A 12,658-nucleotide genomic window follows, 5' to 3' on the forward strand; every position below is an offset into this window, starting at 1 on the left:
TTGACTTGTTAGAATAGTCGTCCTTGAACCACCTCATTTGAGTATGGGGTTTTTATGTGCCTACCCTCCCTTCTGCGAGCCATCGAGCACTCAGCTGTCCCTATATTGCTTCAGTTTGAGTATCCTCTGGTGCTTGCGTGCTCCCTGAGCCATGTCACTGGGGCAGGGGAAGCAGAAGGCATGTTTGGCTGGAAGGAAGAATGGGCAGTGTTGAAGTTACGGAGTGAGGAAGCCAGACAACTTTGAGTGTGACACACACCCCTCCCGACCAGCCTCATAGTCCTCAAGAAACCACTAACTTCTCTCTGAGCCCTGATTTCCTCATCTGCAGAATGGACATAATACCACCATCAGGTGGTCATAAGGCTGTTGGGAGGGCTGAACGACATGACTTAGTGCAATGCCTAGCATATGGAAAGCCCCCAGCAAGCAGAGAATTAGCAGGACACCTGAGGAACACCTTCTGACAATGATAAGACAAATAAAAAGTAAACCAGAATTTAAGTATTTATTTTGAGTGTTAAAACTAGACATATAAAAAGACATACACAGCTAATAAAAATGTTGAAATAAAGATGGCTTAGGGAAAAAATGTCAACTAAATTACATCTTGTGTTGAAGATACATTTTTCAATGGCTGAATGCTCTGAACTAGCTTTTTAAAATACACAAACATTCAGAATTGCAGTTTGCAATTTAGTTTATAGTCAAGTTAGATACAACGGTGAAATGGCTTAGGAGAGACAATATCCCATATATTTCTTAATAAGCTTTACCAAGCATATTTGTAAAAGATTAAACTTTTACTTCTAGTTACTGTGATTTCCCCCCATACACCAAATGAACAAACAAAACAACACTGACTTATTTCAAATAATGGGTACTGTGTATCCTGTACTCTAAAATTACTTTTATTAATAAAGATATTAATTTCAGCATTAAAAAAAGAGGATTCTGTGATACCCAAAGAAAAATGTGAAAATCCTGACAAGTAGACTACAAATAGAGAATTACTCAGTTTTCTGAAGCAAATGGCATGATGAAGTCAGTCAGCTAGGGAAACTGACTCTGAAAGAGGTCACAGTGCCCTGCAACTATTCCGGTAAAGGAAGTGAGCAGCCGATGCAGGACAGACAGCTCACGGTTCACCAGCAGCTCCTACAGCCTGGTGACTGAGGAGCGTCTTCAAAGCCTCAGAAAACACAGACTGTGCCAGGGCAGTGTTCTTTTAGCTACTGAGCAAGATACTTGAAAGGGTAAGAAGTGGTGGAGAGAAAAGAAACCGGCAGAGGGGAAGGAGCGGACAGTGATGCGCCACCACAGGGCCTGCTGTTCTTGAGGAGATGGGAGGCCTGCAGCTGTTCCGGACAGCACCTACTGGTCCCCAAGCCCGTCACATGCAACAATGGGCCCCTCAGGGACAGGACACATCGACGTCGGGTGACACAGCAAACTAACAGTGAGTGAGATAAAAAAAAAACTACATGCAAAGGTGCTTAATGTTTCAGCACTTTCAAAAATAAAAATTAGGCAGCAAAACGCAAAATTAATTCATGGACATCTGGACCACAAATAACCTATCCCAGATATTATGTTTTCATGCAGACCACAAGTTTTTCTAAAAGCCCACTTGAATTAGGTGATTAGAGCTATTTGAATGAAATAAAGTTTTGAAGAACAGCTGTACAGTTTAGGACAGTTAAAGCTCCAAACATGTCTATACAGAACTTCCCAAATCTCTTCTCGTCAATCTCTCTGTGTGCCTCGGAAGCTGCTGATCCTCAAAGTCGAGTGCATGTGACACCGAGGATGCCCCTGTGAACATCGCAGCCACGCTCCCGCAGCACTCACCAGGAGACACTTGGTAACAAGCCACCAGAGTCATCCAGGACCTAATGCAGTAAGAGTGGCAAAACAAATACTGCTCCGGCACTTCAAATAAGGTCACTCTGGTTGAAATAAAACATATACCAACATCTTTCTAAGCTACGAATTCGGGGTAAAAAAAAAAAGAGAGAGAGAGAGAAATTGCAAATCTAATGCTTTATACACCAAATACCTTTAGGGCACTTAAGAAAGTGAATGGTTTTATTACATGTTATCTTTGGATTGCCCTTATTTTGGAAGCGTTATGTTTTCATCATGGGTGGAGCAGCAGCTTGGAAACAGGTGAGCTGCAAGTGCATGCTGCTCTTGAACTTGTTCAGCAGCTCTTCCAATAACCTGCAGGGAGAAACACCACGTTACAGTCTGGCAGAAGGAAGGCTGCCTACAGCAACATGAACACACGCAGGCTTGCCGACTGCCCAGCTTTGGCTTCTGCTTGCTGAAAAAGTTATTTATCCATGGTTTCTTAACTCAGTAACAGAAACAAGTCGATCAAAGAAGGTAGTTAATAGGAATAGACATCTATGTACATATTTATGTTTATATATAAAAATCTCCCTCCTGTCCACTTCCCCTAGATTAATTAGATTCCTCCCTAAAAAGGTTAATGTTTGGACCTGTACTTTAATTCACCTTTCAAAAATTCATGCCCACTCTGATGCACTTTGGCTGGTGCACAGTTCAATGAATGTTGATCAACACATCTTAGCAGTCCAGCGACCCCCACAGTGAGGATACGGAAGAGTTCCGTCAAGCTCCAAATTCTCTGATGCTGCCCCTTTAGTCACCTTTCTCTTTATCCCCACCCCTCAGGACCTCTTGGTCTATTTTCTGTTCCTCTTATTTTGCATTTTTGTCTGTAACAAATATTGGAGAGTGGTGAACTAAAGTGGTGAATTAAACACCAGAAAAATCTGAGTTAGTTCTAACTCCACTGGCAAATCATTCTACTACTTGATAACTCAATTTTTCCCTTAACTTGTCCGATTATGCATAGAATTTTAGCACCAGAAGGGATCTTAAGTTCACCTGGTTCAGATGAAGCAACCAAGAAATGGGCTTACTGGTACTGGGGTCAAGAGATGATTGCATGGTTTCACAGTGTTTGGCATTAGAAGACTGTCCCAACCGTAGCCTAAAATACAGCCCGATCCAGGACCCTATCAGGGGGTCTGCTGTTCCTGACTCTCAAGCACTAGCCTTTTGAGACATGCTCCACATGTTAAAGATAATAGTGAATGTTTTAATCTTTTATCATATTTATTTTAAAGAAATGAACAGGGCTGGGAACCAATTCAGATAGAGGCTGAAAGTCAGCCAGAGAAGAAGGGATTAGGAAATGGGAAGACAGGGTTCAGGGAGGGCACTGTTACACAGCCATCCACTCGCCCATTTAGGAACACACACAAGGAACATATAAGCCAAAGAACTCATCTGCTGCTCATTCTTCCAAGCTCAGGCCAAGCGTCCAGGCGACACTCTCCTCCACTGGCCCAGGCCCCACCTGTTCTCTCTGCCTTCCCTCTCCACAACATTCACTTGTGCCAGATCACAGAGCCCACACCCAGTTTTTCATGCAGGAAAAACACCATCAATATCTGCCTGGGGACTGGTGAGCCAAATGCAAAGGCAGGTGAACTTCAGTTGCGGTTGGTGAAGGAGCACGGAGCAACAATGTCTGCGCTGCCTCAGCAGAGGGTAGGCTGGGCATTTACGAAATCTGCCCGGCCTAGATTTTGTCTCAGGCCAGAATCCCCTGTTATATGAGTAACAAAGTTTAAACTCAGGCTGAGATCATTAGTACAGCATTAATGAAACATATACAACTTCATTATGTCATATATACAAATCTACTCTTTCTTAATACTTCATATTATATGGAGCACAAAATGTACATTGCCGAGGAGAAAAATCACTGAGGCCTGCCCTTTACTGGGCTGTCCTCTCTTTTAAATTTCTCTAAGTATTACCTTCTTGAGAATTTAAGACAATAACATAGTTTACCGAGTGAGTCAAAATAAACTTTCTTATGAGTTTTCAGCCCTAGTCACCTAAAACAAGAGAACCACTTTCTAAATGGTCATAAACCCAGAAGGTTGTACCTTACCCTGTCACTTCTGAGATGGGCAGGTACAGCTAACGCAATGCATGCTGCCAAGGACTATTAAGGCTTGCTCTTCCTTAAACCAAAACCTTGTTCAGCACGTCTGTCTAGCCCCTGAGAATGGCATACCGAACTTACTTTTTATCTGCTCCACTTGAGAGCTGAGGTAGGGCTTCCAAAGCCTGTTTGAAACTAGACCTGGAACAGAAATGGCACATTTAAGTTGAAATTTCTTTCATATTCCCAAGGGGAATTAAGAGCCCATTAAAAATTCTCAAGAATGTCTTAAACATAAAAAAATCAATATAAGCCAGTGAAGCATGTACAAATAGGAGAAAAAGTAAAAGTGAAAAACAATAGAAAAAGTAAAAGTAAAAGTGAGGGTAGAGTTAGTTACCAGAGAGAGGCCTTGTAGGAGCAGGTCAGATAAATTTGACTAGGAAACAAAACAACGTGAAAGGCTAAAGGAGAAACTGATTTTTTACAAAAGGATGTTACTCATGGTAGATGAGAGTTTAATGTGGATACGTTTAATTAAAAAAAGTCTTTATTTTCAAAACAAAACAACTACAGATAAAGCAACTGGTAAGAAAGAAAAGAAACTAAGTAGAAATAGGGATGATCTTGTGAAAGATTATGCAAATGGGGACATTTACAGTATTGACATGTACAAGGCCTGATTTACAGCCAATATCTTTTAATAACTAAACACCATCTTTATAGCATTTAGTTTTTATTATATTTAAAATCTGTAGGATAACGGAGAGATGTATATGTATATTTTAAAAATTCAACATCATTTCATTTCATGAAAAATGGAAAATTAAAAAACCAACAATTTGTGGGGCCAGCCTAGTGGCACAGTGGTTAAGTTCATGCACTCCGCTTCAGTGGCCTGGGCTTCACGGGTTCAGATCCTGGGTACAGACCTACACATCACTCATCAAGCTATGCTGTGGCGGCATCCCACACACAAAACAGAGGAAGGCTGGCATGGATGTTAGCTCAGACACAATCTTTCTCAAGGAAAAAGAGGAGGATTGGCAATGGCTGTTAGCTCAGGGCCAATCTTTCTCACCAAAAAAAAATAAATAAAAAATAAAAAGCCAACAATCTGGTATGTTTAACTTTTTTAAGTAGAAGTACCAGAAAAATTACTGAATCAAATGAAAAGCATTTTAGGGGAGATTATTTAGTAATAACTTCTCCTGTTCACTGAGGAACAGTTCTTAACTTCTTATCTCTTCTTCTTTTATGACTGGTTGACTAAGGTGAAGAACTAAATACTAAATGTAATTATTCTTGACTTTTAAGTGGTCTTTGAAAAACATCCTCATCAGTATACCAGGAAATATACTTTTTGAGCAATATTTCTCAAACCAGGGGCTGATATGACAGCAACATATAGAGAGATCGCAACATCCCAACAGGGTCCTAAACCCTGGCCATGGGCAGCCTCAGCAGTCTGAAGTGGGGGGGAGGGTTGAGGGCGGGGGCAGGCTGTGGCTTGCGGCCACACTCAGCTCCTTCCCAGTATGAAGTCGGCTCTTTTCTTTCCTGATATGGACGGAGTCTCCAGCATCAGAAGAAAGGCAAGGCCGCTACTCCTTATTTTTACACTATGACAATACTGACGATGCTGAAGATGATAGTGCCTACTATTTGCAGTGCACTGGCAGTTTAGAAGGTGACTTGACATCTTTTCTCATTTAATTCTCTCATAACTTTGCCTAGAAAATAGTATTATCTTCTTTTCATAGATGAAGAACTTAAGCTACGAAAAGTTAATTTAGGGGGAATAAACACACAGGTACTTACACAAAGCATGCATACACATCAAATATGGACTGGGTACTATCATCTATTTTTGAGCACTTTGTACAGAAAAACGATGGTTGGGAAAAGATGTGGTTAAGTAACTAACATGGGAGCCATCTACAAACAGCTTCTGGTCAGTCGTGATGAACAGAAGAAAGAAGCTAACTTCGGAAAAATTGTAAAATTTTAAAATTTTCAGTTGTGATGATGACAGTAAGAATGATGGCATAAGCCATGTTATCAAAGCTGAAAATGAATGAATAAGTATATCGCACGAAGTACCCTTCAATATTCTATTTGAATACTCCTTGGCTTCTCAGGCACATTCACAATACAACCCAGTGTTTCCTAGTTAATTCTGCAGTGGAGTAAACAATCTTGAATAGACGAATACTTAGTGCTGTTTCAGTTCACTTACTGATACTTCAATGATAGGAAATCCTGACTTTCATTCAAAACAGCTAAAAATTATCATCAAATTTCCACTACAAAATTTTGCAGAGAAACCACAAGGCTTCCTCTTATGCTGATATTTACAACGCGTGAACTGCCCTTCAGAGTCTGCTATGAATAGACTAAGACTCAGTTCTTATTCTCTCCTTGTTTGAAATATGTGATGTTCTGCTGCCTCATTTATGAGACTAAGGTTTATCTGAGCAAATGAAAAACATACAATTCTATTAAACTTGTCTTCCTTTGTATTATGCTACAAAGAAGCCCTCTCAGGAGTCCCTGGCTTTTTGTAGATCTATGTTTTTTCAGTAAAAAATTGATCAATGAAATACAAACTTTCTCATGTCACAGGACCGTGAGCATTCCCTCCGATCAGTTGTCTTTACAGAGGATTTTATACAATAGAAGACAGGCTTGTTTTTAAGGAAGTGCTCAGAACAAGAACATTTAGTATCTCACTTGCTTTCAGACGTCAGGTGAACGGCCACAGTATCCCTCAAAGCACAGATTTCAAGCCTTGCCTAAAGAGGAGAAAAGGACAAAGTGACAATAGGCAACCGCATTCATGACCAAATAGAAACAAGTGGTGAGGCGACGGTCTGCAGGGACGGGGTCGGCGAAATACTGCAGGCGTGTAGTTCCTCTCACTGCCCTGGGGACCGTCAGTTATGAACGGACTTTCCAAAACAGTCCAAAGAGATCAGCTGTGACAACATTTCCTTCTACTGAAAATTAACTCATAGTCAAGTATGACTGTGTGAAGGCAGGGAGCCAGATACCTTGCTATGAAAGGTACAAACTGTGCAAAGATTTTCCAGCAATCTGTATTTACTATCTAACCAGTAATTTTTCTTGCAGTTTGCTTGTGAGAGGAAGGAAAGTCTGAAACACTGTCCCTGAATTATTCCCCTCCCCCACAGATTTGAGGAAGTGGGTTGGTTTACTTCCTCACACCTATGCCCTTCCAGGCACACTGACTTTAATCACAAAAATGCAGATTAAAATCACAGCTTTTTTTTTTTTTTAAACAAAAATTGACAAGTTGATCTCACACAGACGAAACTATCCTGAAAAGGAATAACACACTAGGATAAACTCACATTTTCTGATATTAAAACTTACTACAAAGCTACAGTAATCAAGACAGTGTGGCACTGGCATATGGACAGACATAAAGATCAACAGAATAGGACTGAATGTCTAGGAATAAACCCTTAAATTTATGATCAATTGATTTTCAACAAAGATGCCAAGATCATTCAATGGGGAAAGAACGGTCTCTTCAACAAATGGTGCTGGGACAACTGGACATCCACATGCAAAACACTGAAGTCGGATCCCTTCCTTACACAAAACTTAACTCAAAATAGATCACAGACTTAAATGTAAATGATAAAACTATAAAACACTTAGAAGAAAACAGGAGTAAATCTCCGTGATGTTGGGCTAGGCAAGCTTCTGAGAAATGACATCAAAAGTATAATCAACAAGTGGCCAGCCTGGGGCCTAGCGGTTAAGTTCACAGGTTCTGCTTTGGTGGCCCAGGGTTCTCTGGTTCGGATCCCGGGTATGGACCTACACAATGCTTATCAAGCCATGCTGTGGCAGGCATCCCCCATAAAACAGAGGAAGACGGGTACACATGTTAGCTCAGGGCCAGTATTCCTCAGCAAAAAGAGGAGGACTGGCAGCAGATGTTAGCTCAGGGCTAATCTTCTGCAAAAAAAGAAAAAGTATAAGCAACAAAAGAAAAAAATAGATAATTGGACTTCATCAAAATTAAAAACTTCTGTGCTCATCAAGAAAGTGAAAAGACAACCCCAAGAATAAGATACCATGTCACAAACACTATGGTATCTATAATCAGTAAGACAGTACCAAGTATTGGTGAGGATGTGGAGAAAATGGAATCTTCATGGATTCCTGGTAGGAAAGTAAAGTGGTGCAGCCACTTTAAAAATACTCTGGCAGCTCATCAAAAGATTAAACATGGAGTAATCGTATGGCCCAGCAATTCTACCACTAGGCATACACCCAAGAGAAATGAAAACATATGTCCATAAAAGCTGGTACACAAATGTTCACAGAAGCACTCTTCATATTAGCCAAAGAGTGGAAACAATGCAAATGCCCATCAAATGATGAATGGACAAATAAAATGTGATACATTTATACAATGGAATATTATTCAGCCATAAAAAGGATTGAAGTCCTGGTACATGCTACAACATGAATGAACCTTGTAAATATGCTAAGGGAAAGAAGCCAGTCACACAGGCCATATTTGTACGATTCCATTTATATGAAATTTTCAGAATAGGTGAATCATAGAGATAGCAAATCAGAGAGAGAAAGCCGACTGGTGCTTTTCTGTGGCTGGGGCTAGGGGGTGGCAGGAAAATGGAGAGTGACTGCTAATGGGTCTGGGGTTTCTTTCTGGGGTGATGGAATGTTCTAAAACTGACTGTGGTGATGACTGCACAACTCTGTGAACATAGTAAAAAAAAAAAATCACTGAATTATATACTTTTTATCTTGTAGACACATTGTATGATATATGAATTATATCTGCATAAAACTTTTAAGGGAAAAGCTAACCCAAAGCTTACAATTCTTTGCAAGCGTGAAGAAGTGTGACTTTACATACAGCTCAGTTGTCCCTGGAGGTCTAGAACGGCCTCCAATGGGGAAGCCCGCATCACGTGTTGCCTCTGACTCAGTGTGGGTGATGCTCCGGAGAAACAGTCCATAGTCTCCAGGAGTGCAGAAGACATAGACAATGAGAAAAGGTATGGCTAGCTCTTTAAAGCAGAGTTAATTAGAAATTCTGTAACCAATCTAGACAAAAGCTGATTTATATAAGATACAGGATATTCAGTGAAATTTTTTTCTGTTTGGGAAGCAATTGTTTCGTTTCCTTTTTCAATGCTTTAGAAGCCTGAGGAACAGTTTGTAACCAGAAAGCATATTTATGACAATCTGTCTCTATTGTTTATATTCCAGTAGATACAAAAACAGATCTACAAGGAAAATACCAAACAGAAAAAATAAGGGAGAACTTTCAGCTGAATATTTTAGGAGAATGATTAAATCACTGTAAGGCTAATCTTCATGTAGAAATTTCATTCAAACAAAGTGATAAGGTGTTTAAATTAACCTATGAATTAGGCCAATTATAAAAGCTACGGATATTTATATAATACAAATAGAAGTGTATGCCAGAAAATGTCGTGCTAAAAGATCAGTGAGAGTTGCCAAACCGTCACTCCAGCCCTCTCTACACTGGCTCTCCAGAAGGTTCTAAGACGGATGCACTGGCCTTGATGTGAGTGACTAGTAAAGACTAACATGTGGCCCCTCTCAGAGTGCTCTGCTCACAAGAAGGAAGTCTAATACAGTCATCTCAGAGGGTGAGTGTGAAGCCAGGGTTTAGACTCATTTGAACTTTTTGAAAATAGAAACGACTGCCCAGTCTCTAGGACGTATCAGAATATTAGAGTTGAAACAGTGATGGCGGCCAGCAGCCTCCTGGATGCCATACATCAAACACGTTCTCCAGCTGATTCTGATATTTCTTCCTGCCCTCTTCCTGCTAGCTCTGAGAGGAATTTAGCCATCAGGCGAACAGGTCACAGAGCTAATTCTCGGCGAGGGGAGATTTGTGTTATACTTCCAAGACTGCTAGGCCTCTGTAGCTACTGCAATTTCCTTTTAATTAATCTTCAGTATTACACAATTTATGCTACTGATCTCCTTTGATAGAACTATTAATAATAATCATCACCTTTCAACTTTATAATATCAAAGGTCTGATCCATCAAATTTTTAGAGAAAACCGGTGACAACTGGAAATACAGCAGAAGTTTCTGTAACATTTGTAACAGATTTTCCCCTAACCAATTTGCCAAATTAACGAGCTCTCCATTCCTTTTGCCCCTCCAATATTTTTGCATGAAAAATTTCAAACATATAGAGACTTGAAAGAATTTTACTGTGAACACCTATATACCCAGAGTCTCCCATTAACATTTACTAAGACTATCACATACCTATCCATTATCAATCCACCATATTGTTGTGATGTACTTTACCATGCACCATTAACTGGGTAGACTGTTTCAATTCTGTTTTTATTTTTTGAGTTAAAATTTATGTACTACTCAACAGACAAATCTTAGAGGGTACCATCTGATGAGTTTTGACCGATGCATACGCCTGTGCAATGGGAACCCTATCAAGGCACAGGAACTCAGGCTCCTCCCCAGTAAATCTCAACCAACCAGAGGAAAGCACTGTCCTGAGATTTTTTTTCCCACCATAGATTAGTTTCATCTGTTGTAGAATTTCATGTGGATGAAATGAACTTTGTGTAGGCTCCCTTCACTCAGCTGAGTGCTCCTGAGATGCATCCAGGTGGGACCAGTAGACTGTTCTCTTTAACGCCTAACAGTATTTGGTTTTATTAACCTATCACAGTTTGTTTCTTCTGTTGAGGGATATCTGGACTATTTCCAGTTTTTGGCTATTATGAATAATACTGCTATGAGCATTCTCATATAAGTTTTTTTCGTGGACATACATTTTCAGTTCTCTTGGTTAAACATCTAGGATTGGAATGGCTGGGTATGTGTATACTTAGTTTTAAAAGAAACTGCAAGAGCTTTTCTCAAAGTAGGTATACTATTTTACATTCCCAACAACGTGTGAGAGCCCAGGTTTCTCTACAGTCTTGCCAACATTTGGTATTTTCAGTCTTTAATTTTTTTCATCCTGTGGACATATAATGGTATCTTATTATAGTGTTAGCTTTTATTTCCCTGATAACTAACGATGTTGACCACCCTATCATGTGTGGACTAGAAATTGAATTACATGTATGTTAGACCTCTTGACATTGTCTCAGGGGTCCCCAGAACTCTGTTTATATTTTCCCAATTGTTCTTTTCTCTGTTCTTCATATTGGATAATTTCTGCTAATCTACAAATTCACTGACTTTTTCTTTTGTCCTCTCTATTCTGCTGTTAAAAAATCATACATTGTATTTTTTCCCTTCCACAATTTACATTTAGTTCCCTTTTAGGGTTTCTATTTTTCTGTTGAGCTTCCTCGTCGATTCATGAGGAGCACAGCCTTCTTCCATCACTGGACACAGCTGCTCTGGAACCTCTGTCTTCGAGCTCCCACAACCAGGTCAGTCCGAGGTTGGTCTCAGCTGATTGTCTTTTTTATTGACAATGGATCACATTTTCCTGTTTGCTTTGGTTGTGCATCTTAATTAAATTTGCATTGAATCCTGCACATCGTGAATGTTATGTTGTGGAGACTCTGGATTCTGTAATACACCTCTGAAGAGTGTTGATTTTTGTTGTTTGTTTTAGCAAGCAATTAACTTCTTTGGACTCAAACTGAAAACTCACGGCTCTTGGGCAGCATTTCAATTTGCTACAGTTCTTCTAGCCTTAATCGGGCTGGCACGAGTGGAGTATGACCATGCACATGTAGTTTAGGGGTCAACTAGAGAATTTCACAGTGTAGACACAGAACTGGGGGCTCTTACTTTCCGCTCTCTGGGATACTTCGCTTGTTTTCCTGTAGTTGTGGCTGCCCTGAATCCTATTCTTCAAGCCAGAAAGACGGTAGGTTTTGTGGAGTTTTAGGCACCCCTGGGCCTGCCTTCAGACTAAAATCCATAGAAAGTGAGGAATTGAGCCAAGTGCCACTTCTTCCAGCATCGCCCGCTAATGGTCATTTTCTGGTGTCTTCAGGTTTTTGTTTTTACATTTTTTATTTTTATATATTATTCAAGATTATAATTGCTATCTGTAGCGTGTTGGTTTGATAGGAGCTTCCTCAGACATTACTAGAAGCAAACTGCCAGGATCTTTTAAAAATACACTCACAATGCTCTGGGCCACTGAAGGCTCACAAGGAGGAGGTCACTCTCTCAGATGCCTGTACACCTTGGCTCCTACCAATTTGATTTTACGCATACCAAGAATCATCTGGTTTATAGAGGTTGTATTTGTTATTGTAATTATTAAATTTAAATAACTACAACATAAACCAATGAAATATGGGTGCAAAGAGACAGTTATTTGTCGTTTATATGCAAACTGCATTGAATGCCTTGGAAAAACTTATTAAAAGTAAGTTGCTAAAGGGGCTGGCCCTGTGGCCGAGTGGTTAAGTTTGCACACTCTGCTTCAGTGGCCCAGGGTTTCGCTGGTTTGGATCCTGGGTGTGGACATGGCACCACTTGGCAAGCCATGCTGTGGTAGGCATCCTACATATAAAGTATCAGGCCACACTGAGGTGGGGTCCCACATAGCACAACTAGAGGGACCTACAACTAGAATATACAACTAAGTATGGGGGGCTTTGGAGAGAAGAAGAAG

At 40.2% G+C, this 12,658-nt stretch overlaps 1 protein-coding gene across 39 annotated transcripts in view; it reads right to left on the reverse strand.

Annotated features, from left to right (window-relative positions):
- Positions 1 to 489: 489 nt before the first annotated feature.
- Positions 490 to 12,658, reverse strand: part of EXOC2 (exocyst complex component 2) — a 206,597-nt gene continuing 194,428 nt past the window's right edge. For 28 of the 39 annotated variants that reach the window (XM_070244020.1, XM_070244005.1, XM_070244022.1 and 25 more), the window contains 3 exons: positions 6,722 to 6,783; positions 4,130 to 4,189; positions 490 to 2,223 (listed from right to left, as the gene is read on the reverse strand). In XM_070244020.1, the coding sequence (XP_070100121.1) occupies positions 2,130 to 2,223; positions 4,130 to 4,189; positions 6,722 to 6,783 (216 nt within the window). In that variant the 3' untranslated portion in view covers positions 490 to 2,129. The remainder of the gene's footprint in view (positions 2,224 to 4,129; positions 4,190 to 6,721; positions 6,784 to 12,658) is intronic. The other 11 variants (XM_070244032.1, XM_070244019.1, XM_070244036.1 and 8 more) reach the window with 1 other exon arrangement.

Source organism: Equus caballus, chromosome 20 (genome assembly GCF_041296265.1).
Source record: "Equus caballus isolate H_3958 breed thoroughbred chromosome 20, TB-T2T, whole genome shotgun sequence".
NCBI lineage: Eukaryota > Metazoa > Chordata > Mammalia > Perissodactyla > Equidae > Equus > Equus caballus.